General features: G+C 46.3%; 1 protein-coding gene across 5 annotated transcripts; it reads left to right on the top strand.

Moving 5' to 3' along the window:
- The first annotated feature begins 1,929 nt into the window (after nucleotides 1-1,929).
- Tmem8b (transmembrane protein 8B) lies at nucleotides 1,930-27,833 on the top strand. 5 transcript variants are annotated; one of them, XM_048783390.1, is made up of 14 exons: nucleotides 1,945-2,031; nucleotides 2,619-2,697; nucleotides 7,349-7,538; nucleotides 7,915-8,122; nucleotides 14,388-14,521; nucleotides 14,844-15,112; nucleotides 15,732-16,057; nucleotides 17,257-17,350; nucleotides 17,541-17,664; nucleotides 17,738-17,880; nucleotides 18,054-18,232; nucleotides 23,349-23,495; nucleotides 23,661-23,777; nucleotides 24,031-27,833. In XM_048783390.1, the coding sequence occupies exons 7-14, from the start codon at nucleotides 15,779-15,781 to the stop codon at nucleotides 24,385-24,387; spliced, it is 1,440 nt and encodes a 479-aa protein (XP_048639347.1). In that variant the 5' UTR covers nucleotides 1,945-2,031; nucleotides 2,619-2,697; nucleotides 7,349-7,538; nucleotides 7,915-8,122; nucleotides 14,388-14,521; nucleotides 14,844-15,112; nucleotides 15,732-15,778; the 3' UTR covers nucleotides 24,388-27,833. The 5 variants fall into 5 exon arrangements, with proteins under 5 accessions (XP_015347820.1, XP_015347821.1, XP_048639347.1 ...); XM_048783389.1 differs by having other exon boundaries at nucleotides 2,025-2,103; XM_015492334.2 differs by having other exon boundaries at nucleotides 1,930-2,697.

Below are 27,833 nucleotides of genomic sequence, written 5' to 3'. Positions count from 1 at the left end.
TAATAACTTTGCCTCTGTACTGCCACCCTCAGCATATTAATTCTTTTTTTATTGGTTGTTCAAAACATTACAAAGCTCTTGACATATCATATTTCATACATTAGATTCAAGTGGGTTATGAACTCCCATTTTTACCCCAAATATAGATTGCAGAATCACATCGGTTACACATCCACATTTTTACATAATGCCATATTAGTAACTGTTGTATTCTGCTACCTTTCCTATCCTCTACTATCCCCCCAGCATATTAATTCATTTACCCATTATTTTATTCATTTATGTAATTTACACTTTTTGCAAAGAGCCTGATCTTATGCTTTTACTCAAGCACTGTACTAAGCCTTGGATTCAGCTGAGTTTGGGAGAGACAAGTCAACTAACGATGACAAGGAATAATTGATATTATGCTGGGGTAAGTATAGGATGCTATGGGGCTGTCTAATTCCTCCTGGAAGGAGGCCCCAGATAGGTAGTCCTTCTTCCTGACCCAATCAACACAAACCCAACATTAGTCTTGCCTTGCTTAAAAGCATTCAATGACTCAGTTTAAATTTGGATTAAGTCCAAATTTCTTTGCCGTTGACATTCAAGGTCTGTTATCATTTGCGACACTACTGAGAATTCCTGCCTTTACTTTCTCTGCTCTCTACTTTTTGCCTTGCTCCAGAGACACTAGATATATCACTTCTTAAACTCATTGGGTGGGTGCAGTGGCACATGACTGTAATCCCAGGAGTTTGGGAGGCTGAGGCAGGAGAATTGCGAGTTGAAAGCCAGCCTCAGCAACTTAGAGAGGCCCTAAGTAATTCAGAGACACCCTGTTTCTAAATACAATAATAAAAAAAAAAGGGCTGGGGATGTGGCTTAGTGGTTAAACACCCCTTGGTTCAATCCTCAGTACCAAAAGACAAAAAACAAAACAAAAACAAACAACAACACAACAAAAAACCCATAATCCATCAGAGCCTTTCCAAAGGAAAGTTTGGGACGGGAAGTAGTGACAGAGGTAGGGTGATAAGTGGGAAGAGGCTCAAAGTCACTTAGAGGGAAAAGTAGCCGGAGGCTGAAGAACTAAAGAATGGGAGGAAAGGAAAGGGAACCAGAGGGGGAGGAGGGACTGAGGGATGGGGAGGAGAAGGATGAAAAGTAGAAGGTGGCAGGACAGGTATTAGGAGGGGACGAGGTTGAAGGTTTGGGTGGGAAGAACCATTGGAGAAACTACATACCTTTGGGCTTTGGCTTGGTTGTTGTCCTTAGATCAGGAAATTCTGGTAGATTGAAGAGCAAAGTGTCGATCCCAAGAGAGGAGATGATCTTGGTTGTGGATGAGCTCGGCTGCAGGAGGTGAAAAGTGAAAGGCCTTGCTTGAAAGTCTATTGTTTGGGGAGACTTGAACATCCGCAGACCTTCGCAAAGGGGCTCTTAACCTTACCTGGGGAGTGGCGATAAGGAAGAGGGGGTCCAGGGTCAAGGAGAGGGGATTGACTGAAACCCCTAGAATCCGGGCCGGGAGAGGAGGGATCGGTCACCAGGACAACCGGAACGCCCAGTATTCTCCCTGCCAAATAGCAGTCTAAACATCTTTCTCGAGGCTGCTGTTTCCTGAGGGGACTACCTTGGACCTGCTAAGGGGGTTTTCAGCGAGTCTCTAGGTAGGAAGTGTCGATATTGTGGGTACAACCGTGGGGAGTCTGGATTTGTGAGGGTCCCTCTAGGGTTCCTGTGAGATACCTGTGAGGTGTTCAGTGGGGGCTGTGAGGATCTGAGGGGTCAACGGGCTCAGTTGTATGAGCGAGAAGGGAAGGGTCTCAGGTGAATTGGGCTGGGCGGAGTCTGTTCTCGAAACCCAGCAGGACTAAGTTAGAGACCAGTAGAATTGGTCAGGGGGCGGGCTTTATTGAGAGGGACCAATCGGACTGGGACAGGGGCGGAGCGTCATACGACGTCAGGCCCAGGCCGCCGCCGCGGGGCCTGGTTATCGCCGGTTCAGCGCAGCCCGGAGTCGCCCAGGCCTGAACTCCTACCCAGGTCCCAGACCCCGGCCCCAGGCCCTCGAGGACACCGGAGGCCACCCCTAGGGGGTGGGGAACGGAGCCGCGGGTCAGCTCTGCGAGCGTCCCGTATTGGCCAGTCCGGCCCCGCCCCCGCCCCGGGCCATGGCCCAGCCCTTATCCCGGCCCCTCATCCTATCCCAATCCCAGTTTTGGCCTCCGGCCCCGCCCTCGCCCCATTTCCCAAATCTGTCCCAACCCCGGTCTGGGTCCCAGCGAATGCCAAGGTCCGGGTCCCAATCCAGGGCCCCCCTCCAGTCCCAGTCCTTGTCTCTGGCCTGGCTCCCATCCCGGCCTCGGCTCTTGTTTCACCCTCTGTCACAAATTCTAGCCCAGCCTTTGCCCCCACCCCATTCCCAGGGTTCGCTTAAGTCCCTGACCCAACCTCGGCCCTTGCTCAGGTCCCCACCACAGTCCCACCTTCCATCACACCCCCTGCCCTTATTCAAGCCCCAGTGCTCAGCTCAGCCCAATCCATTATCTCAGCCTTTGCCCTCATCTCTGTGTTTACCCAAGTCTCTCCCGCTGGCCCCCCGCCCCTCTCATACTCTGCCCCTCTCCCAGCCTCGACTCAGGTCTGGGCTCCAGCTGCCGCCAGCCCTATTGCTGTTGTTGCTGTTCTCTGTCCTTGGTCCAGGGGCTGGTGAGTGCGGAAGCAGGAAAAATTGAGGCAAGGATGGGGTTCCAGTAGGGCTGGGTGGGCTGGGGAGAGATTCAGGAGAGATGGGACCTGGGGAGCTAGATCTCTGGGGAAGAAGTGGGGAGAAATAGGGAGGAGAGAGGGTTTATACAACAGAGGAATTGGCAGCATCAAGAGTGGAACTGGGTTTGAGACTCAGCAAGTGGCTAAGAGTCCCTAGATCAGAGACTTAAAGATTTTCTCTGCTGGTGTGTCCATCTTGACCCCCCTTGATTCTGGCTTTTCCAAGGAAGTCTTGAGGGCTTTGCTCCTCCTTCTGTCAAAGTTTGATAGGGGAAGACATAGCCTTGTATCAGAAGCCTCTAGTCCACTCTGAGAAGATATGGCCTAAATCTTTGAGATATTGGATATGCTTAGTGCAGAGTATTGAAGATAACATGTAGCAAATAGATGGACCTAGATTAGTTGCCAATATAATGAACTTTCTTCTTGTAGTGAGTCTTTTTTCCAAACAAGCTTGATTTGCCTAGAAATAATTCTTGATAGTTTTAGAGCATGGTTGAAACCCAGAGGCTGTTTTACAGATGGGGAAACTGAGGCTCAGTGAGGGAGCAATTTTTAAAGGTCATATCATTTATAAATGGTGCTGGGGCTAGAAAAAGATTTCCTAAATCCTGTCCTTACTAGTGTTTCCCTCTTCCCACCCCATTGCAATGTACACTGAATAGGAAACAAGATGAAGTAAGGAAAGGTTCAAAGTACAACCTCTCTTCTCCCCAGTCTGCCTACAAAGGGGCTTCATCAGTGAACTGTTTATTATTTATCAACTGTCAACCTGGGGCCACCATCTAGCCCAGAAAGTAACTTGGCTACTAAGAGGTCCAGCTTCTTAGTGAGTGGAATGAGGGAGGAAGAAGGGGTCCTGGCCTAGGGGATTTGCCATATCAGTGGCTCCATAATGAAATGACTGTAGTCTTCATGGCCTCAGCTTCTAACTACCTTCTAATTACCTCTGCTGGATGATGGCACTCTAGATCACATGGAGATGTGCCTAGTGGAATCTTTGGCAATAACAGCTAACAGAACAGCTGTGGGTAAATGTGGGTTTCATTGAGCTCTGTGGGTCTGATTTAGTGTATAGACTTGAGGAGATCAATGCAAGCCAGAGGTCACAGACCCTGCAGAGATGCCTGCACATTTATATGCTGTGTGTTAACTGAGGGATCTGTAAGAATATTGGCATGTGCAGTGTTTGTACATGTTTGTGTGTTGATGAGTATAACCACAGGTTTTTGTGGGGTACGTGTAACCCAAGTGTCCTCAGAATACCTATGTTTTTGTGTGAGCATGAGGGGACATGTGGTTCATGCATAAACCTCTTCATCTCTATCTGCTGCTTGTACAGACTTATCACTGAAGTGTTACCTTTAGAAGTAGATGGTTCCTAGGTTGAAGACAGTGTTCACAATATGTAGAACTAATCCACTGGTCTCCAGCCCATCTCCTAGAAGGAAGGAATCATTGAGGAAGATGGGGTTCAGTGTTGATTGTTACATTTGGCAAGTTGGGCACTCAGCAGAGTCAGCAGCCCATCAGCTTTTCAGTTTTGATGAGGGAACCCATACTGGTTAGTTAGCCTAATCCATAGCTTCCATCCCTGCCACCAGAGTTTCTTTGTTCATGAGCCCACTGGGCTGGCTAGGGGAGGAGGGAGACTGCAAGCCACAGTGTATAGGGCTGAAAGTTGTGGATAAAAATATGATTGCCCAGAAGCAGGTTCACTGCTTTGGGGAGAATTATAATGAAACTGAAAAAGAATTCCAAATAGGCCCAACAGCAGGTGGGGCTTCCCTTAGTACTGTTATTAGCCAGTGCCTTGACAATTGTGACCTGGCATTCATGGGTGCTCTGTGACCTAGTGGTGGTGATGGGCTTTGTTTGAAGAGAAACTGTCAGTGTCATAGGATCATCATAGTATAGGACTGCACAAATTCTTATTGTTGATTTCTGGATCTTCTGATTCTGTCTCTGATCTTTGGGTCATTCCTTAGGTTTAGCTGACTCTGGTTGATAACCTGGGCATGCCTTGTCATTTTGAGAAATGATCTTTTGGTGAGGTGTGGTAGCACATGCCTGTAATTCTAGTGACTTGGGAGGCTGGGGCCAGAGGATTGCAAGTATGAGGCCAGTCTCAGCAACTTGGAGGGATCCTGTCTCAAAATAGAAAAGGGTTGGGGATATAGCTCAGTGGTAGAGCACCCCTGGGTTCAATCTCCAACATGTAAGTATGTGTGTGTGTGTGTGTGTGTATGTATATAAGTATATAATATAAATATATTAAAAATTCTATTTTGTTCTACCTAGTGCTGTTAGGAGCAGTGTCAGCCTCCATGTATGTATATGTGTGTGTATGCATGCATGTGCACATGTGTGTGTGTGTGCAGGGGTTAGTAGTGGTAAATCTCCCTAGCTTCATCATAAAAGTACTGGGACATCAGGATAGGATCATCTGATCTTGGCTAAGGCCTTACTTATGTTTCTTCTTTGGCACAGCTCTGATAGGCCCTGTTCAAGTCCCATATAAAAGCTTGGGGTGAATGGAGCTGTGGACCCTTTCTCAAGGATGTGTCCCCAGAACCACTTCAAGGTTCCTCCCAGCATTCTCAGCTGCTGCTCACTCTTTTTTGCCACCAGCCTATTCTGTGACCTCCACAGCCCCTAATCACTTTGGGGATGGCTTACTAGTTCCCTGATTCTTCAGGTCATACTACTATCTTTCAAATCCCAGGACTCTTTGTGCTCATCTATCCATGTTTGCTAAAAGTCACAAGCTGCTGTTTACACTAGCTCTCTGAGGGACTGACCAACATGTCTCCTAAGAGTAGCAAAGGCTCCGCTACCAGCTTTGAGCAGGAGCAGCCCTTCCCTAAACCCAGCAGAGGGTGCTCTAGAGCTCTTATTTTTTGTAACAGAATCCAGGCTCTTCAGCTGTAGGCCTTCTGTTTCACAGTTGTCACAGCCAGGGCTCCTAGAAAACCTGCCTTCCCCATCAGTTGGTCCCGATGTCCTTTATCACTCTTGGATGCATCTCCATTGCTTTCTGAGTGCTGTGCTGTGAGCCTAGAAAGGTTCCTGGGCAGTGCTCAGCTTGCAAGGTGGCAGATCTTTGCTGACAGTTGAAACTGATGGTACTGTTGGAACTGGAAAGAGTAGTGCTTGAGTGTAACCATCACCTTTGAGGATAAGCACAGACCAATTTAGAGCAGTGACTTCTACCTATATAGGGAAGCTCTCTGGAGTGTCTGTGACTCTTAAAGTTGCCTCAGTTTAGTGGGGCCAACCTTTACCATGTTCTCTCCTTCAGTAGCCATGCTTTTCTAGATGCCTTTTTCTTTGTTATTTCAAGGAAATAACATTTTGGGAGTTTGTGTCTCCTGTCTTTAGAGACTGTCAGATTTAAACCCTTTTGATATTTCCTGCTTGCCTGAAAACTCCCTTCCAGAAACTCCCCACCCTAACCCCTGTTCTGCCTGAAAATACTTGATTTCCCTACCTTCTCACTTGTCATTAAGACATGCTACTAGGCTTCTATGGGGACTGGTCTGAAGTCTCCAGAGTGGTCAGACTCCCTAGAGCTTTACTCTGGAAGACCTTGCCTGTCTTTTAGAACCCTCTTTTTCTATCCAGATAAACTGCTGGGTTATTTTCACCACCACAGCAGTCCTAGTCACCACATGTTGGCTTGGATGGTACTGACACCACGTTCCTGCTCACCTTGGCTCTGCTCCTGACAACTATGATCAGGTATCTCGGTATTTCAGCTAGAGATGACCGCTTCCTCCCCACCTCCCAGCCTGAATATTCCCAAGTGGTTTGAGATTCCACTGGGTCACCAAATGACTGCCTCACAGGGCCTCCCTCAGGGTAAACACCCCTGGCTGCTTACTCTAACCCTAGAGGGCCTAATGACTCTCTTTTCCTGGGCATTCTGCTGGTGGTCTGCCAGCTCCTGTTCTTGCCTCTGCCACCCAAGCAGGCCCCCTTGTAGCCTCACCACACCTTCCCCTCCCTTCTCCTGCTCTGAGCTAGTATACAGACAGCTCTTGTGAAGCTTCTGAGGGATTTTGCTGCTCCTAACCACCAGGGAACAGAAAGGGGCAGAAAATAAACAAGGAAGTTACACAGTTCCATGCTGACTCCCAGGCCCCACAGGTGGAGTTCTAGCCTGCTCAGTGGCTTAAGAGCCCATGCCAACACACACACACACACACACACACAAACAAACAAACACACCTTCTATACCTCTGTTTTGCTAGGTTGTTAGGTTTGGTAAGAAGAAAACAATGGCTCCTAAGTAAGGGGGCAGCTGTAGATTATCTAAAGGGCCCTGGTTTTAAATCCTCAGTTTGGTCTAGGTAGGAGCCTCAGTTTCCTTATTTGTAAAATAAGATATTTTTTCTTTTTCCTTTTTTTTTCCTTCTTAACAAGGTCCCTATAAGGATTATACCAAATGCTTACTAGGGCATCATGAGATCTACTTCCTGGCTTGGAGGAGAGCATTTGTTGATTTGGTGCTATGGTTAGGGTGACTGGCATGCCTAATGGAAATGCCCTCTGTTCTGTTCTGCTCTTTTATCTTTCTCCTACTTCCTAGGAGGCCTTTTCCTGACTGATTACTCCACCTGCTCACCCCGAAAGCTGAGTCCTTTTCGCTCCTTTGCCAGCACCGAGCTCTTCCACTTCCATGTTCCTGAAGACACATTCCTGGCAGTTTGGAACCTCATCATATTCAAGGAGCAGGGAGGAACCTTTGGAGATCACTGCCCAGATCAAAGTGTGACTGTGTAAGTGTCTGGGTTGCCCTCCCACTTCCCCTTCTAAATCCAGAACACTTTCCAAACTAAAGTGTGACTTTATGAGTATGTAAACTGATCTCTTGACCCTGATCTTGACCCTTATCCATATTGGAGGGGGTGACTGAGGGCCGTGAACTCTGTCATCTAACTACTTCCTGACTACTGTATAATAGTGTGAGCAACTGAGCTGACCCTTTTCCCCTTATAGCCTGAACTTCTAACCTGGAACCACTTTATTGTATGGGTCAGTATAGGGAATCCATTTGTTTTTCTGATGATGAGGTACAGTTCTCCTTTCTTTCCCCCATTTCCTATCTCCTATTCCATTGCCTGCTTTCCTTCTCTCCTAATTCTGGTCCCTCAGGTATTTCCGGTCCGGGGCACCCCCTGTCATCAATCCCCTGCATACACACTTCCCAGGGGACACAGCTGTGCCTGGGGTTTTCTCACTGACCCTCAGCTGGACATTGCCCAACCGCACCTCAGGCATCTTTAACGTCAGCAGCCCGTTACCTGGGGACTGGTTCTTGGCTGCCCACCTTCCCCAGGCGCATGGCCACATCTCTGTCAAGGTGGGTGTATATTGCCCAGGGTAGGAGGGATCAGAGTTGCCTCTCCATCTCTGCTGAATTTATTGCATGGGCTACCAGTCACACTAATCTTGAGCCAGGGTGGGCAGCAGCACAAGGGTGGTTGTGGTAGAGCATGGCTTCAGGCCAGCAGGTCATTTGGTGAGATAGTCTGCAGGATACAACTTGGGAGCCTTAGGGAGATATAGTGGTTCCAGGAAAATGAAGACAAAGTCCATAACCTGGAATTAGAGGTTCTGGCACTGGGGTGTAGTGTCCCTTCCTATTGGAACTTACTAGGGTTAATCAAGGTGACCAGAAGCCAACAAGAGACTGGTCATATCTGCTGTACAAATTCAGCACTGGTCAAATCTGCTGTACAAATTCAGCAGTGTTGTTTCTAGGATCTTGTTTACATTTTGGCTGGTGAGATCCCTGAAGTCTCTCTTATTTCACAGCCTAATCTCTAGAACAAGAGGGAGTATGTTGCTCATCCATCATAGTTTCAGACAGCACTCCTCACCCTGTGGAAACCATAAGAGAAGCCCTCTTCTGTTAAAAGGAGATTTTGGGTGGCCAGTGTCCATTATGACTTGGCCTTCATTTGATTTAAATATCAGCACTGATTTTACAAAGCAGAGATTATTAAAGTCTAAAGGGCAGGTTAAAGGTCAGGGTGCTTCTCTGGTTGGGAGAGGAAGGAAATGTCACAGTGTTTTCCTGCCACTCTCATGTGTTTGGCTGGGTTTCCTCGCAGTTGTAAGGAGAGCTGTAAGTTTCCTACTCCTGTTTGTTGGAGAAGGGGGGAGGGCATGATGATTTGGACATTGTCAGAGTGGGATAGCCATATGTGTGGGGCTATTAGTAAGGGCAAAGGTCAAAGCATGAACAGAGAAAATATTTAAAGAACAGGACATTATAGAATAAGAAAGCTGGTGGAATTTGGTCACTGATAATTGGGAGTGGAAGAAATTCCCACCCAGGTCAATATTTGACTTTGATATATCTCTCCAGGATAAGTTTCTTGAGGAATGAGACAGTGATTGTGTCAGACTCACCTCTTCACTTCCTGTTGGAGTCCAGCATTAAGAACATGTGTTAATAATGCCTTTGAATGAGCTGTGAATTGCACAGGGACAAGTACACTGGCTTTGTTGTTGGCAGAGACATGAACTAGGAATGAGGTAGTCTCTGGAGGCCTCGATAATAGGCCTAGTTTTCCTAAGAGTGATGAGGAAGAGAGCCTGGGAGCCCTCTGGATGAGTTCATGCTGGAAGCTTACCTGGAAAAGGCTCTGGGATCTAGGTAGGCCTTGAGCTGTATCAGAACCAGGGAGGAATGTCTTCATGGGTCTTTGGCCAAATTTCAAAGAACCTGCTCCTAATCCCAACTCTGATCCTTGACTTGCTTTTTGAGAACTGATGAGGAGACTCTTCAATCCCTTCTCTAATTATCCATAATCTTCCTAAATGAGCAGAGGATCCTGGGGCTTAGTCCTGGGCTGGGATTATGGCAGCTGTGGCCTGAGTAGAAGTGGACAGGGTTTCTTATAGCTGCCAAATTGGGAAAATGGGGAATCAGAGATAGTAGTACAGAGAAAGGCTGCTCTAAACCTAAAGCATGATTCAAAGTGCTCAGATTAAAGGGAGCTGGGTAATAAGAAAAGAACCAGGTCTGCCATGCTTATTTACTTCTATTTAGAACAAGTCCTTGCTACTGTAGCTGGAGCCTCAGCCAGCAGGGCTCCCAGGCAGCAATGTGACTAGGGGGAAAGGGCACAGCTCTTGCTCATGAGGTGGCAAAAGGTTTAGACACCAAGAAGATGTAACTCTTTAGCCAGTCCTGCTCTAGAGGTTAGTTGTGTGTGATCCTTCTAAGAATTTGATTGCCATCTGAACTCTTATACGCACCTCCAAGCTCTCCATACCATGGCTAGTTTTCCACACTCAAACCCATGGGTTTATGCCCAGAACATTCCTCCATCCTCTCTACTTGTGTAGTCCTTGTACCATGGTTGTTCTGACTTCCTGTGAGACTCATCAAACACAGGAAGTTATGGGGAATCAGGAATAGACTTAGGTGAGAGCTAAAGAGTTCCAACAATGAAAAGGCAGTGTTGTTTCTAGGATCTTCCTCAACTCTGGGGATAAGCTCAGATAGCCTTTATTCCTTAGTCCTTTTGCACCTGCTTGTACTAGGCCTTGTGTTGGGTGCTGGGAACACTGGGGTAAATAAGATATATATTGGTGAGATACCGGAAATGTTTTAAGAGGACAAAGGAGAAATGGCTAATTCAGTTTGAGAGTTTGTTGGAGGTGATATTTGGCAAATGTTAGAGGAAGTAAGACCTAAGGATGAGGAGGGAAGGCATTCCAAATAATGGGAGTAACATAGGCCAAAGTTCAGAAGGGAGAACTGGAGTAGTTCAGTGTGGGCTGGGTGTTAGGTTGGGTGAGGAAGGTGGAGGGATTAATGGAAGTCATCTCTTGAAGGGCCTAGAAGTTTGAACTGTATCCTGAGACTGTTGAGGAGCCTGGAAAGGTTATAAGAGGGAAGTAATTTATCTGGTATAGGCTGCTCTTCTGAGCTCCAGTCCCACACTCTGCTAGAGCCCATATCTGCATTATTTATTACTAGTACCCAGCACATTATCTGATCCATGGTGGAGCCTTGGCAATTTTTTTTGCCCTCCTGCCACCTTCTCAAACTCTTATTTCCCAAACTGACTTAATTTCTCCTCCTTCCCTTGTTGCCTTCTTCGTGTCAACCACTTCTGTCTTGTTTCCCTGTTCCCAATATCCTTGCCTTTCCTGTCTTGAAGAATGTGTTCGTTTTACAGTGCCTAGTTGCCAGCCTGCCTGGAGAGGCTGGCCTTTGGCTTGTAGATTTCAGCTGGCACCCAAATGGCTCATAAGGATACTTCATAAGGAGAAACTTCTCCTACATGGATAGGTGTAGGTTCTCCTCAAAGCCTTCCTCTTCTGGGTCTAAAATTTGAAACTAAATAAAGGGTGAAATAAAGAAAACAACCAAAAAGAAAACAAAGAAGCTGAGTTTATGGAGGAAAAGAACCTGTTCGATCCACTAACTAGGACTAAGTTTGACTCAATCTCACCTGAAGTGGTTCAAATCTACTAATAGTACCATTGCTATTTTTCCTCCTCCTTCTAAGTTATTGTATTTATATATTTCAAATAGGTAATATATGCACCTGGTACAACATTCAAATGGTACAAAAGGCGTACAGTGAAAAGTAAGTCTTCCCTTTTTCTCCTCCCAGTTCCCAGTTTCTCTCCTCAGAGTTAACTTGTAATCAGCTGTTAACTAGTTTCTTATATTACTCTTTCCTTCTTGAAGTACTTTCTCCTCTTGACCTTTGTAACATTATAGCACTGTCCTTGTTCTCCTTCCCACTACCCCTGACCCCCTCTCTTTCTCTTTTCCTGGCTGCTTCTCTGCTTGATCTGTATGTACTGTAGTGATCTGATGAATGGTCCTAGAACACCTCCTTTTTATTTTTTTATTCTCTTGCTTGGTGTAACCAGCACAATTGTTTAAAATATCATCTATGAGTTAATGCCTTTTAAGAGTAGGCAGCCAGTCCTAATTTCTTTGAATCTCAAACTCAATTTTCAACTGCTTATTTGGCATCTGCAATTGGATGTCCAAGAAATGTTTCAAGCTTAGTATGTACAAATCAAAGCAAAGTTAAAGGTAAAAAACTCTTTGATTCCCATTTCACTTCTTCCAATCCAAGCCTCTTCTTTTTCCAGCTATCTTCTTAGTAAATGTCACTGTCTTGATTCCTATTTTCTCCATAACCAATCCATAAAGAAAAATTTTTTGTCAACTTCTAAAGTGTTTCAATTCCATTTTTATCCATTTCCACTCTTAGTGTACCTTCTCTTAGCTTTCTCCTGGGTCACCATGTTAAACTCCTAAATGGTCTCCCTGCTTCTGCTTCTGCCCCTTGCAGTCTCTCTGGCCATCATTTACTTTCCTGTTGAGTTGGTGCTGACAACTGTGGGCAAGGGAGCTGGGCCAATAATAGGCTATTTCCAGAGAAGGCCAAGTTTCTTTGGGCATCTTCCATCTTTTAAAGAAATGCAGCTCACCCATACAAAGACATTCCAGAATCCATCTACCTTGTCTTCCACACCAGGATCTTTCAGATTGTTTCTCATCTACTTCTAATTCTTGACTCTCTGGTTTCTTGAGTTTCTTTGCTTTGAACCTGTTCCTTCCATGGCTGTTAATGTTGGCTTGGTCTGTTGATTTAGTCTGAACTCTCTTACATGGTTTCTGCCTTGTCAGTTCTTGAGGACCTGACTTCTGGGCCCTTTCTCTGCCCTGTAACTTCTCTGTTTTCTATTCCATATCGAGGGAAGGGGCTGGACATGCATGTTTTACAGTTGAAGGAAGGAGCCCATTTTAACTAGAGAAGTCATGTCATATGATCCTTACTGAAGCCCACAGCAAATAGCAAACAAAATGTGGAGCAGTGTTTATATCCCTGAACTGTCTAGCAAGGAAATGGGCTACTTCCTGAGCATGAGCCCCACCCTCAGGACTCACTCACTGAAAGATTTTTGTGGTGATTTCCAACTTAAGAGGTGGGGCCACTGAAATGCCTTGTTGAGAGTATTTCTGATCCTTAGGGTATGACACCATAAATGACAGACATGTGCTTTGTATATCAGAGAGGGAAATTTGTGAGCAACTAGATTGTTCAGTAGCTCTTTGGAAGAACCCTCTTTTGACACTTAACTTACTTGATGGCTATTATTTCAACTTGATGGCTGTTTTTCTTCGGCACCCAGTGTGTGCCAGATCCATGCTAGGCACTGGGGATGCCATTCTTGTTCCAGGAAGAGGATAGTGAGATCTTCTGGCTATCATCTCTCAAGGCCTCCTTCCAACCTCATGGAACTTGGCAGGGAGTCAGTATCTTGACTGGATTATTCCATGGCATGAAACTCAATGGAATGTCAGGGCCTAGAAATTTTATTTCAGAACAAGGTTTGGAGGTATGTCCTGGTCAGAATAACCACATAAGTGGGTCATGGCCTTACTTTCTTGGGCCAGCAGAAGACCATTTGTCCAGAAGATTATAGGAAACAAATTAGGAGACCACTCTGTCCCTTAACTGTTAGGTTTTTAGAATTATGTATCTGAAAATGCTGGAGAAGAGGCATCATAACAAATGGGACTGTGTTCACTGGAGTAATGGGGCTCAGTTGGCTGGGGTGGTGTCAGTGCAGTAGAGAAGAATGGGCTAGGTAAGTTGTCCAGGACAAGATAAGCTGGGGGAAATGTTGTCCTCCAGTGTCAGAATAAATAGTCTCAGGCTGAGGAGACAGGTGTAACTGTGGGTCTCAAGGACAGAGAGGTGGGAAGGGGATTCAAAGATGATAGGTTTTGGCTTCAAAAATGTTCGAGCTGCCCCAAGCTGGTATGTTTCACTATTGATTCATTTATTTATTTTTATTTTGTTTATTTATTTTCATGTTGTGCTGAAGATTGAACCCAGTGCCTCACATGTGCGAGGCAAGAGCTTTGCTGCTGAGCCACAACCCCAGCCCCTATTGATTCATTTATTAAACAGACATTTATTATGTATTTTGTATACTACATTTGGCTTTATATCGGAAGGAACAAAAATAAAATAAAACAAAGGTTCTTGTATTCAAGTTACAAAGAGTCTGGAGGTTGCCTGAGAGGTGATGAGTAACCCTCACTGGGAGTATCGAAGCAGAAACTAGACAAGGGAGGGAACAAGGTGGGACATAAAAGCAGTGAATGATTCAGATGGTGGTGGTGGTGGTGGTGGGAGTTGGCTAGGAAGGCTTGAATGAGCTTCCCCTGACCCCCACCCCCCAGAGAGCCAGTGTTCTGGTCAGGGAATGGGGTGGTTTGAAATTACAGCATCTTGGGGCTAGATAGGAATGCTAAAGAGAGAGGGTTGGGTTGGGAGAAGCACAAGGGCCTGATTATTGGGTGGGTTTGGGCTTAAGTCCCCAAATCTGTCAGTGCTGAGGATCACAGCAGACTTTGAAGACCCCGGTAGACAGAGGAGATCAGAAATGACTGCTCAGGCAGGAAGGACCAGAGCTTAGAAAGACCACAGTCAGAGCCCTGGGATCAGGTGGACAGGGGAGGGGGATGGGCAGGGAGGGTTCTCTCTAATCTATTTAGCAGATTCCTTAGCTTTGGTTTACTAGCACCCCTGCTGTCTCTCCTGCTCCTGCCACCCTTGCTTCTGTCTCAGGGTCTCCAGGATGAGTGTCAGTATCTCCTTCAACCGCAGCTGATTGTCCGGCGTTTGCTGGACGTGGCTGTACTGGTTCCTGGCCGACCCTCAGAGCAAACCCTTTTTCCACACAATCGCTCAGCTCTGTACAAGTAAGTCAAATACTCTATACTGGGCCCCTTTTCACTTCCATGTTGGATCTTAAGCAGATGGCAGGGTTGTTTTGGTTTCTCAGCTACCTGCCTGGTCCTGTTCATCCTCTGGCTGAACTAGATGGCTGGGTGACCCAGAACCCCCAGGGTGGGTTGGATTCCTGCCTCCTCTTTTCTAGCATAGAGGGCAAGACTTGAAAAGGCCACCTATGCTCCTGTGTTTCCTATCCCCTCCCTGTTCCCTTCTTCCTCATGTTTCCCTCCTTCTGGTGTCCCTCTCACCTCACTGTCCTTTCTTGCCCCCAACCTCTCCTCTGCCCAGGGTCTTTGTGCCCAGCTTTACTTACAGGGTTTCAGCGCAGCTGGTGTGTGTGGGGGGCCGAGGGGTGTCTGCCTGCCCTCTGACACTGCGCCTACGTCCCAAGGCCCCACCCTTGCACAACTCAAGCTCCGTGGCCTGTGGCGGTGCCTCAGTATGCCAGCTGGAGCTGGCACTGCCCCCCTGGGGGCACTGGGTCTACGTGCGTGTGGAGACATCATACCGGGGCCCTGGCAGGACCATCCGCTTCCAGCTATGTGTGTGGCTACAAGGTCAGAACCCTCACATGTACCCCAGTCACTCAGCCTGTACAAACATCCATGACTGGGAAATGATCTGGATTGCTGCGTTCAGTGACCCTCTGCCATATGTCTACAATCTTCCCCATCCCACCCAGGTTTCTTCACATTCCCTGAATCCCCCACAATTTGGGCCTCCAAATCATTAATGGCATTGAGATCATTGTTTTGCACCTGCCTTGAGATAGCTGATGACTCTTCATTATTTTTCTTGATTTAAACCTCTTTCAATTTCCTGGGGTAGGCAGGAACAGCTAGGATTTCTGGGGATACTATCATTGCCAAAGTCCATGCAATTCAGTGAGACGGTCTGTCATACTTAGTTACCTGTTTCAACAGTGTTTCACTGCCCTTAGGGGAGGGACAGATGACCTTGATTCCTTCAACATGATGTTATATTAGCTGTGTCCACTGGGAAACACCTGGACCCTGTCTTGCAAGCTGGATGCCCTACACTCCCAAGAGATATCATATTCTAGTTCTTACCCCTCATATCCTTTGATAATTCCTGTCTGGCTCAGTTCTGGTTTGTGGTGTGGCTGTAGGGCTGTGAGGGCTACAGGTGTCAGCTCTGGTTTCTTCTGCTTTACAGAGTGCCCACAGCCCAGTCTGTCCCGTGCCCTGGTCCCTGGAGCTGCTATGAACATGCCTCAATCACTGGGCAACCAACCACTTCCTCCAGAGCCACCATCCCTGAGGACTCCTGCAGAGGGGCCTGAGGCCACATCTCCACCTGAGCACTGCTGGCCAGTGCGCCCGACTCTGCGCAATGAGCTGGACACCTTCTCTGTCCACTTCTACATCTTCTTTGGACCCAGTGTGGCTCTTCCACCTGAGCGCCCAGCTGTGTTTGCCCTGAGGCTATTGCCAGTTCTGGACAGTGGAGGTGTCCTCAGCCTGGAGCTCCAGCTCAATGCGGTACTCTTTTGTAGAATGGAGTGGTTGTCCTGTGGGGGAGTTGAAGGGGAAGGTGTCAGCGGTGTGGAGGGCCTTGCTTCCTCCAAAAAGCCAGTCCAGACTGCTTCCACCTAAGCTATTGAATGGGTCACTTCCACCTATCCAACAAGACCATGCTCCCATTTTAAGAGAACTTGTCTCAGTCCAGTTTTGGTCAGAAAGCATGCTCTGCATATTGACTCTGCTGAGAACAGGCTGGGTCAGCCAGGGCAACTCAGAGTGGTCTGAGTTTCCATTTTTGTAGGCTGACTGCCTTTGCAGAGGGCCTCTCTAATGGTAATTGGTAATTGTTCATTTTTTTCTTGCATATCTTCTGTAAAGAGGGGCTCACCACTTCTTGTGGCCAGGCAGTCCTTGTTTGGGTAGCTCCTTTTGCCAGTGATGTTTCTGACATTCCGTCAAAGTCTGCCTGCAAGATTTTTTTTTTTTATCTTTGTCTTGCTCAGAAGTCATAGCTAGTAAATCTATCCCTGTCCTTTTAAAAAAATTAATAGACGTGCTAGGCACAATGGCACATGCCTGCAATCCCAGCAGCTTGGGAGGCTGAGGCAGGAGAATCTTGAGTTCAAAGCTAGCCTCAGCAAAAGCAAGCTGCGAAGCAACTCAGTGATACCCTGTCTCTAAATAAAATACAAAATAGGGCTAGGGATATGGCTCAGTGGTTGAGTGCACCTGAGTTCAGTCCCTGGCATCAAAATAAATAAATAAAATAAAATCAATAAACTACTTTTTTAGCGCAGTTTTAGTTTATAGAGTGAGCAGAAAGTACTCAGTTCAATGCCCTTCTCTGTCTGCACAGTGTTCCCTGTTACTGACATCTGATCTTGGTGAGGTGTGTTCACTATATCCCTATTGTATTTGAACAGCCCTCTGATGTTTCCCTTTAGATTCCCCAAAGTTGAAACAACCTTGGTGACTTGGGCCCCTAGTATTCAGATCTCTCTTTATCTGCCACTTCTTCTCTGGTCATACTTCTACTGGTCATCCTGTCTCTGAAATAAATGATCTGAGGTAGTCTGACCAGAGTGGCAGGCAAACCTTGCCTTAGATTAAGTGAGGTCCAGTGAGGTCTGGAAGGGTGGCTGGTGTAGGAGTCTGGCGGGAGGTGGTGGACCCACCTGAAGAATCTGACAACCTCATCTCAATACCTTTTCCTACAGAGCTCTGTGCACCAAGAAAATGTGACAGTGTTCGGATGCCTGACACATGAGGTGCCTTTGAGCCTGGGGGATGCTGCAGTGACCTGTTCCAAAGGTGGGGTGAGGAGTAGGAGGGAGAGGAGGCTGATGTCTGGGCTTGGTGGGAGATGGTGTGGAGGAAGGACAGGGTCTCTGGGCAGTGGGTAAAGGTGGGTAGAAGGTTCCTGGATCCTGACCCCAGGCTGACTGCTTCTCCTCCCTGTCTCTCATGCTTCTTCTTTCTTCCCTCTCCCTTCCCTCTTCAGAATCCCTGGCTGGCTTCCTGCTCTCAGTCAGTGCCACCTCCAGAATGGCCAGGCTACGTATCCCATTTCCACAGACAGGGACCTGGTTCTTGACTCTCCACTCCTTGTGTGGTGTAGGGTCTCGGTGAGCAGTGCAGCATGGATGGGGGTGGAGTGGGGAAGACCCCGGCTCCAGGTAACAGTCATTGTGTGTACAGGTTTGTGCGGTGTCACAATGCAACTGCTGAAGTGCGGCTGCGCACTTTCCTGTCCCCGTGTGTGGATGATTGTGGACCCTACGGCCAGTGCAAGCTGTTGCGTACACACAATTACCTATATGCAGCCTGCGAGTGCAAGGCTGGTGAGCATGCTGGCAAGGGAGTGGGCATGCTGGCCTTCCTGACCCTGGGAGGTGGCTTGGAGTGGGGAAATGCTGGGCTCCAACATGGGCTTAGGACTCTGGGGGCCAGCAGAAGTATCTGCTGAACTTGTGGCTACCTCCTGTTCTCTACCCTGTGCCCTCCCTACCTACAGGGTGGCGGGGCTGGGGCTGTACCGACAGTGCCGATGCACTCACCTATGGATTCCAGCTGCTGTCCACGCTTCTACTCTGCCTAAGCAACCTCATGTTTTTGCCACCTGTGATCCTGGCCATTCGGAGCCGGTATGTGCTAGAAGCTGCCGTCTACACCTTCACCATGTTCTTCTCAACGGTATGTGATGCATCTTTCTCTTTACCATGTTCTTGTCCATAGTGATGCATGAGGGTCTGCATTTCCATCATGTTCTCTACAGGCTGGGGGATGCATACCTTTAGGATGGCTTTTATAATAGTATTCTAACCTCCCATGGCATGCATTGAAAGTGATAGTTTTGGTAAAGACCTTGGGGTAAAAATGAACAAAGCTGTTTGCAACTGAATACAACAGGGTGAGACTCTAGCTGCCCCATACTCTGTTCTTCTGGAGGGCCAAGGACAACTCTATTCAGCACACTGGCCAGGAGACAATACAGAAGTATGTCTATACCTTCACTCTGATCTCCTCTGGGTGGGGACAGGAAATCTATGCTTTTACCCATATCTCTGCATTGAGTCTTCACCATCATGTTCTTTCTTTCTTTTTTTTTTAAATTTTTTAGTTGTAGATGGAAACAATATCTTTATTTTTTATTTATTTATTTTTATGTGATGCTGAGGATTGTACCCAGGGTTGTATGGTTTGAGGCAAGCGCTCTACCACTGAGCCACAACCCCAGCCCCTCATGTTCTTTCTTGATATGAGCTCTAGCTCCTTTGTGCTCATGTTCTCAATCATCCTGGGGGAATTTCTATTATCTTTAGCATGTTCATCTGTAGCGCATGAAGATATGTCTCCCATTCAGTCACCATGGGCTTCTTGACTTCTCATAGGAACTTTTGGAAGGCAGAGGAGATTTAGAGACAGGTAGGAAAGCCTGGGTCTCAGATACTTGGTCCTGAGATATCGTGGGATATGGCAATGTGATCTAAAACCCCAGCTCAAAGGAGTGCATTTTGATATAGATTTGTAGAATTTTGTTGTTGTTTTGAGATGGGGTCTCACAATGTTACCCAGGCTTGTCTGGAACTCCTGAGCTCAAGTGATCCTCCCACCTCAGCCTTTTGAGTAGTGAAGGGCTACGATGTATGCCACCATACCTGGAAAGATTTGTAGTTTGGAGTCCCTCCATTCTCAATAATGGAATCTCCATGATTCCTCCCCTGAATTTTTCTACTTCTCTTAACCATAAAAGTTCATATCACAAACAAAAATTTCAGGTACTATTAGGGAATGTAGAGAAGTGAATCTACTAATGTGATTTTCCCCAAAGGAGACTTTATGCCCCACCAAGATTCTACATCTAGGGATCTTGTCATCTCATCTGTTCTTGGCATCTTATGGCATAGAGTGCCTGCCCATGAGTACTGCAGGAATCTTAGAGGGATTCAGACTGTCCTCATGTCTTGGCAACAAGGATACCACAGAAACCACTGGTGCCTCCCTGGTGTCCAGCATTACTAGATCAGACATATGTCCACGTTACAAAAACCTACTTGTCATCTGGGAGAAAGTAAAGGTCCAATGTGCTTAAACTGAGGGTCCTACCACCTGACCCCCAATGCTGGTCCCTGGTTGAGGAAGTGTGGGCTACAACCATGTTGCACAGACCTTGACCCTTTAAGCTGCATGAGAAGAACATATACCAGTTTTTCTTGGTTGGGTCCCTTTTCAGGCCTGCTCTGATAGTGGCGCACTCTATTTTTATATTAGACACTGTCTCCCCTTCTCATTGCCAGATGCCCTCCATACTGTTGCTCACCAAATCCTGTAGCAACAGCTGTTCCACCAGCCCACTCTTGGCTTCATGCAGGTGGAATGTGATTCACAACTGGTATGAGTGCTTCAGTGTGTCAGGAGCATGGAGCGTGTGGGGAAAGCATATTCAGTCCCCTGGACTTGGCACAAGCATCCTGGGCATTGGCTCCAGAGTGTTCTAGGCTGGATGACCTTTCCTTTTCTGGATTCAATGACATGTTGACTTGAGAACAAAAGACCTTCTTTTCCCTAGTAGGAGTGCTGAGAGAGAGAGAGCTCCCACTTTCTCAAACCAGGCAAGAAGCAAGAGAGTAAGGAAGAGCTTCTGGCTTTAGGTGTTGGCTGGAGTCCTTCTCTGACTCCTGTTCTTTTATTACATGGGCCAAAATGAGAGGTCCTGGTCATCCAGTTTCCAGGGAAGTTTCCCTATAGTCTCTCCTTTCCCATTCTTTCAGGAGTCTAGACTTGTTTCATTCTGCAGCAGTTCCATTTGAGGAAGCATTGGTCATGTTGCAGTTGACAGTACCAGGGCAGTAGATGACAATCAGGTTCCTTGTCTTAAAATCTAGGATACTATACTCCTGGGATTGTTACATGGGTTCCTAACCAGGGCACAGAAGCAGAGAGCAGGTTTATAATTCAAAAGTTTACAGATATGAAATATGGGGGGAAAAACAGGCCACAAGCTTGCTGTTGATTTTGTATGTAGCCAAACAGTTCAGATAATAACAGCAAAAAGACATACATGTACTGAATATGTGTTGTGTCACATTCTGCTAATTTAATCCTTACAGTAGAACTATATAATAGGTAGGTCTTTTTATTCTTTTTTAATTTTAACTTTTTGTAGATGAAGGAAAGTTTTATACTTTGTCTAAGAGAGAAGGTGAATGGTAGAGCCTAGATTCTCATTCAGCCTGACTCCAGGTCCCTTACGAATAATCATTGAGATATATTGCTCTTCTGATATCCTGGACAGTGAAATTATTCATAAATTTCTAATCTGACTTCTGTTCTTCTGATATCCTGGCATATATAAACTCATGACCTTAGATTAGTAGTTCTCCCCACATTCTTGTGATAGTTTTTTTTAAATTTGTAAATGTATATGGATAGAATGCCTTTATTTTATTTGTTTGTTTATTTTTTTATATGGTGCTGAGGATAGAACCCAGTGCCTCAGGCATGCTAAGCAAGTGCTCTGCCACTAAGCTACAGCCCCAGTGTGATAATTTTTTTAATTTTTTTTTTCAGTGCTGGGGATTGAACCCAGGACTTCATACATGCTAGGCGAGTACTGTATCACTGCACCACATCCCTAGCCCTTCTCCAGTTCTTAAATAATATACCAAACCAAACCAGGAAGAACACTGCAATTGTGCAGTGCTCACCCTTTCGGTGCAAGCCACAGATCCTTCACAGTGCTACTTATAATCAGATCCCAAAAGGCCCAGTTAGAGCCCACATCGTGGGCTATGCAGCCTTCCTTGCTGATTGCTGACATCCTGGCAGCAAGCCCACCCTCTCATTACCTCTTCAGTTCCTTGACCTGACACATGTAATTCTCAGTGGCCCTTAGCAAAATCCCAAAAGTGTTTCCAAGAGAAAATGAATTTAGGAAACAAAAAAATGAGAGTGACAGTTAAGTTACAGTATATGCTGAGTGTAAGTATCCCAATGTGTGCATGGGTACCCTGTTTTGGAGCATTAGATGAACTATATTATAAAAATGTTAAATTGTATAGAAAAAAGAATTTAGGATAATTTTCCCAAATTTACTTCAGATAGAATATTATGTTAAATAAAATAAGTTTGACTTATAATATCAAGGGTTGATTTGGACACTAGAGAGAACAAAGGAAAGAAGGTGGGATGGGGGCACGAAACTCTTGAAAATAGATGGGAGACCAGTAGAAAAAGGGGGAGAGGAGTGAAAGAGGAATTAGATTGACCAAATTGTGTTATGTGCATGTATAAATATGTCACAGTGAATCCCACTATTATGTATAACTGTACCAATTAAGAAATAAAACATACAAATGTCCTCATATATAGTATCCAAATCTGAGAAAGTCATTAATTTGGATTAGAATTATTTTAATAGAATCCAGTTTGTAATGGAAAATTTTAAATTCCCGTTTTTCTGTGTCATTTCTACCACTTTTTATTGCTGTTGACAAAAAATACCAATCTAAAAATAAGCCCACACATTTCAATGGAACAATTCCCTCACATGGCAATTTAATTTAACCCTACTCCTGTGGAGTTTCCACAACCTGAAACAATCACTACGACTTTTTATTGTATTAGGAGAATTCTAGTCACAGAATATCAGTGAGGTGATTTCTCTAAAACATCTCTACTCCAGAGACAATATATGCATTCCCCCGAGTCTTTTTTTCAGTGCATAGAAATTCCTAGAGAAAGTCGGCTCTTAATGTGTCTTCACTATTTGGTTAATTCAACACTGCTGATCTGTATCTTCCTTTATTTTTGATCAAATGATTCATTACAAGTTCTTCTTCCAGACACTTTGGGACACTTTCTATATACTTGAAAGTCATGTATATGAAGCAAATGCTTAGTTAAGCCTGAAATATAAAAAGATGTTTGAAAAAAAAACACTCTAAAATGTGAAATAGTTTGGGTAATTTGGTGGCTGTAGTGCTTACAATCTGGTCTTAGAAGTGGAGAATAATCAGTGTTTTATAGCTAAAATAGAAAAAGATAAAAATGTTGATTTGTTTAAGAACAAAATCAATCAACAATTAATCAGCATGTGTAAGAGAAAAATCTGAAAAATAAACAAATCTCAGGCATAGTCAAACATTAATTCTCCGTAGTGTAGGAGAGGTGGATACTGTCCCCATATTGTTCCCTGTGGTGTTCTCATGGTGTTCCCATGTTGTTCTCCTGGGCCTTGATGACTGCCTTTTTGCCTACTGTGTGCTCCCCTTGGCACTGGATGGGAAGGGATGAAGAAGGCCAATGTGTGCAAGTCCTGAAAGTGAAGTCCATTTCATAATCCGATTGATCTATCAGGAGAAACTGGAACATTTAAGGGAATTGGCGGGTCTAGGCTTTCAAAGAGGCCAGAGCTAGACCCAAAGTGTGGGCCAGGGATGGCGATTATTGATGGAACCTATGATGAGCATGAGGAGAGAGGGAAGGGATTGACCTCATCTTGAGAGATGTGTGCTCCCCTACTCCTGGCCTGGCACACTTCACAGCACATTCCAGAAGTGGAAAGATTTAGAAGGCGAGGACCAAGGTCAAAACTTCCAGATGCTTATGGCTTATGAGGCAGACCTGGCCTCCTTACCACATTCTTCTCAGGAGTGGGGAGTTGAGCATTTCCTGGTTCTTCTCACCTGTAGTCTCTCACCTCTGCTTCTCTGACAGCAGTATACCACCCCTGTGGCCTCTTTCTCTAGTTTTGTAGACCTAGATCTTGGCCCCAAGTTCCTTTAACACCTGTCATTTCTTCCTCCAGTTCTATCATGCCTGTGACCAGCCAGGCATTGTGGTTTTCTGCATCATGGACTACGATGTGCTACAGTTCTGTGATTTCCTGGGCTCCCTAATGTCTGTGTGGGTCACTGTCATTGCCATGGCTCGGTTACAGCCCGTGGTAAAGCAGGTCAGTTTGGATTGGGCCCTGGGGGACAACCATAGCCAAAATCTACTTGAAACCCACTCCTGCCTTCTCCCTGGGGGATTTTCCAAGTACCTCTGTCCATTCTGGCCCAGTCCCTAGAGTGCTGTCACTTGGCATTAGCCCAGCCCCGGAGTCCTCTTTCCCTAGGTGCTGTATTTACTGGGGGCTATGCTGCTGTCCATGGCTCTGCAGCTTGACCGACATGGACTCTGGAACCTGCTTGGACCCAGTCTCTTCGCTCTGGGAATCTTGGCCACAGCCTGGGTAAGGGCTGGGAGGCTGTGTGTGTTGGGAGGCAAGGGAGGAAGACTTGGATGAAGGGCCCTGGCCATCTGCTCTCCGTTTAAGGTGGGCATGGATTCTTGTTACCACCTGCTGTTCATCGTGTACACTGTAGTCTTGGCAGGTGCCTTTAGGTCACAGCTAGGGCTCATGGGAAGCCTGAGCATGACTGGCTTTGGCTTGGGTCCCAGGGCCTTACATTTCTGAGCCCCATTTCTCTGCCTCCCCTAGACAGTACGCAGCGTCCGCCGCCGGCACTGCTACCCACCCACGTGGCGCCGCTGGCTTTTCTACTTGTGCCCAGGCAGCCTTATTGCAGGCAGTGCTGTCCTCCTGTACGCTTTTGTGGAGACCCGGGACAACTACTTCTACATTCATAGCATTTGGCATATGCTTATCGCTGGCAGCGTGGGTTTCTTACTGCCTCCTCGTGCCAAGACTGACCACCGGGTCCCGTCTGGAGCCCGGGCCAGGGGCTGTGGATACCAACTTTGCATCAATGAGCAGGAGGAGCTGGGCCTTGTGGGCTCAGGAGGGACCACTGTCAGCAGCATCTGTGCCAGCTGAGTGGGGCTTTGGGCCAGGCCCCTGAGGTTATGAACCCTTCCTAGGGATTTTCCTGGGAATGTGGAGCCCTCCTGGTGCCAAGAGATTGTTGTATTTCTTGAGGACATGGAGCATTTCTCAAGGACATCAAACTCTTCCAGGGACCTGGAGCCCTTCCAAGGACATGGGGAACTTCCTGAGGGCTTGGAGTTCTTCTGCAACCATGGAGTCCTTCTTAAGGACTGGAGCTATGCAGGGCAGAGAGCCCCCTCAGGACCAAGGAGTCCCTCCTAGTGGCATAGAGCCCCTAGGATATGGAGCCCTCCTATATAGACACTAGGGAGACACTGCTCTGTTAGGAATGTGGCATTGTTCCAGAGGAAATGGAGTCCATCTTGGGGAAACTGAATCTTAAGATTTTCCCAGAGACTCAGCAACTCTGGCCTCAGGCTTCCTTCCCAGAAGCAGCATCTGGGCCTGTGCTGTGCTGGAAAGGGAGGATTGTAGGACAGACGTAACTGGAACTGGGGCTGGGTGGCTGATGTCCTGAATTGATGCAGGTGGGATCTGGAGTGTCTCCAATGAAGTATGTGCTGGTTCTGTGCTGCCTTTTTCCCCTGGGCTCAGGGAGTGGGGAGAAGAGGAGGAGAGGGTCCCTGAGGTAATAGAAGGGGTGACAGGACCCCAGCCTACAGGAGCTGCTGGGAGCCTACTGTCTGAGGCTTCTGCCCTATCATGTACACTCCTGCATCCCTCTCATCTGGTCCCTGTGTTCATTTCTAAACAGTTCCTGGTGCCTACTTTTCAATTCCTGTGGGACCTAGACTGCAGTAATTAAGAGGGGTGTGTGTGTGTGTGTGTGTGTGTGTGTGTGTTGGTCACATATAAGCATGCACGTGTTTGTGTATGCTGAGATGCTTGAATCAGTGAGACAGACCTCCTTCATGATAAGCCCACACTCACAGGAAGGAAGCTGAGGTGCCAGGAAATTAAGTGACAGGTACAAAGTTCAACTGTGCAAGAAATATCACAAGAATGTCACTTCTATTTTGAGCCTCCATTTTTTTTTCTGAGTACCAGAAACAATCTTTTGTTAATTAGGATTTAATAATTTCCATCAGGGTCATAGCTGAGTTCTGAGGGTTTTACAAAATGCCAAGATATTGATGTTGAAAGGAGCATTCTCTCTGGCCTCCAGAGAGAATGGCCTCACCCATCCACTGAGACTTCCATCATCCCATTTGGTTCCCAGTTAGCATTCCAGGTAAGTCATCTGGATGAGGGAGAGATCTTGTTCCTATCTATATAACCCTTCTGGTTTGAAGGTCTGTGCCACATGCAAAGACCTACAAGATTGTCTAAGGCCTTTGTTATGTGGACACCATGAAGCCATTTCTACTGTGGGGTCCTTTTCTGAGTTTCTCTTGACAAACAAGGCATAAGTTGCTCTTTTAAATCCTACAGACCCACGCAGGGGCTTGGCTCAGGGCCCCTCCCTTTGGGATCTTTTTGTGGCAGTGATATCACTTCATTTCCTCTTCCTTTCTCTTCCTCCATTTGTTAATCTTAAGGAGAGGATGGGGGAAGCCTTATTGTTACTTGCCATGTTTTCTCCCAAATCTTTTATCTGTGCCTTAAGTTTTTTTCTGTTCCCTTTAGGGACTAAGCTTTTGATCCTCAAATGCCAGGAAAATCTCCCTTTATCCTCTCCTCCTACAATCGCATCTCTTCCTTGGAGTTACTTAGTAGAGAATGATGTGGCCAAATGAATTGTGAGAATGAAGATATATGACCTTGGTGTCTGTTTTTACATCAGAAATTTTATTTTCTTTCAATACTCATTTGGATAGAGCCATGTTACTAAGATGCTTGAACCCAATTAGCTGGGATTCAGGATAGAGTTAGTGGAATCCAGAAGACACTGGAATAGGCAACCGAGCTAGGACACACCTCACTCTGCTAGGATGGGTTGGAAGGGGCTTCTGGAAATGAGGGGCTTGAATGAGGATTAAATGAATTTCTATAATGCCAAGATGTTGGGAGAGTGTTCTCTGAGGTCGCCAAGTCCATGTTATATCCCTTCCACGAGATTCTTATCATTCCATCTGGTTCCCTTTCAGTAAAAAACTTAGAACAAAGCATATTCCCTAGGCTAGTGTGTGACGTGTATCCAATATATACTAGTCAAAGGCCGTGGAGTATTGGGATGTGGGGGGAGACTGAGGGTGAGACACAGGCAGGAAGGAAAGATATTTACTCAGAAAACTGAAGAGTGCAGTGTGTATGGGCCATGTTTGTTTGTGTATGCCTATGTGCATTTGTGCGTGAGTGTAGTGGGGTGTTGTTGGAATGCAGCCAGTGATGTAGTTGGACAGGTAGGTGGGTTCTGGTCTTTGCTCAATAGGAAATGAGGAACTGGCTGGTGCAGGGGACAGGTTTTAGGGAGAGTTTGGAAGATGAGAGTGCAGTTATACAACTGTTGCACTATTTGAGAGAGAAATAGTAAAAACTTTATGTGGCATCAGTAGAAAGGAGGGGACCACTTTAAGAGCTCTTAGGAGATAGATGGTGCAGGACTTAATAACTGATTGAACATGTAGGTGGTGAGGTGTGAGAGAAAGTCTAGGATAACCACTATGTTTCTTACTTGGGGTGATGGTGTCACTGAGATGGTCCCACCACTTGAGGTTGAAAATGATTTAATTTTGGACATTTTGAGTTTGAGGTGCCTATAGGTTCATGGGGGGAGGGGATTAGCAATAAAACCAGGCTGGGTATAGCACTCAAACCAGGCCTAGAGCCCTTGTCTCTCCCCTAGCTTGTCTTATTGGTGACAGGCCAAGAACCAGACCAGCCCTGCCTTCTATAAGGATGGGGCTGTGGTCAGCTGTGTTAGTGCTCATTTCACATATCTTTACACAGCCACACTCTTAATTCCTGACCACTGGCAACTGCCTGTAGCACATTCAGCACCACAGAGCTCAAGCCCCAATGGTGAGCTGCTGGGTGAACATTTAGTTCAGAAAAACTGCTCCTGGGAAAGCCCTGAGGGCTATAGAAATAGGTAAGATATGCTGACTTCCAGTCCTGAGGGAACTCAAATGGTGGTGAAATCGCACAAAAGAAAGGATGAAGTACAAAGGGAAAGGTGCCATAGGATGTAAAGAGGACAGTCTCAAAGTGCATCAGAGAAGATTGCATGAAAGAGATGGTGTCTGAGCTGGCTTTGAAATTTCATCCCAGGGTGACTGAGAACAGCAGGAGCAAAGACCTGGAGGTGGAGAAAGCGCAGAGGATGTAGTAAGGGGCCAGCCTGTGTGGAGGGGGAGAGGAAATCAGGCCAAAGAAGCAGATGTAGCCAGATTCTGGGGAACTTGAAGACTAAGCAAAAGAATTTGAACTTAATGCTGTGGTGATGGGGAACCATGAAAGATTGTTGATCACAAGAGTGATAAATCAATTGGGATTTCACATTAAATGGCAAAACCACTA

This window comes from Marmota marmota, unplaced genomic scaffold (genome assembly GCF_001458135.2).
Source record: "Marmota marmota marmota unplaced genomic scaffold, marMar, whole genome shotgun sequence".
NCBI classification, from domain to species: Eukaryota; Metazoa; Chordata; class Mammalia; order Rodentia; family Sciuridae; genus Marmota; species Marmota marmota.
This window is presented reverse-complemented; position numbering and strand designations above follow the sequence as displayed.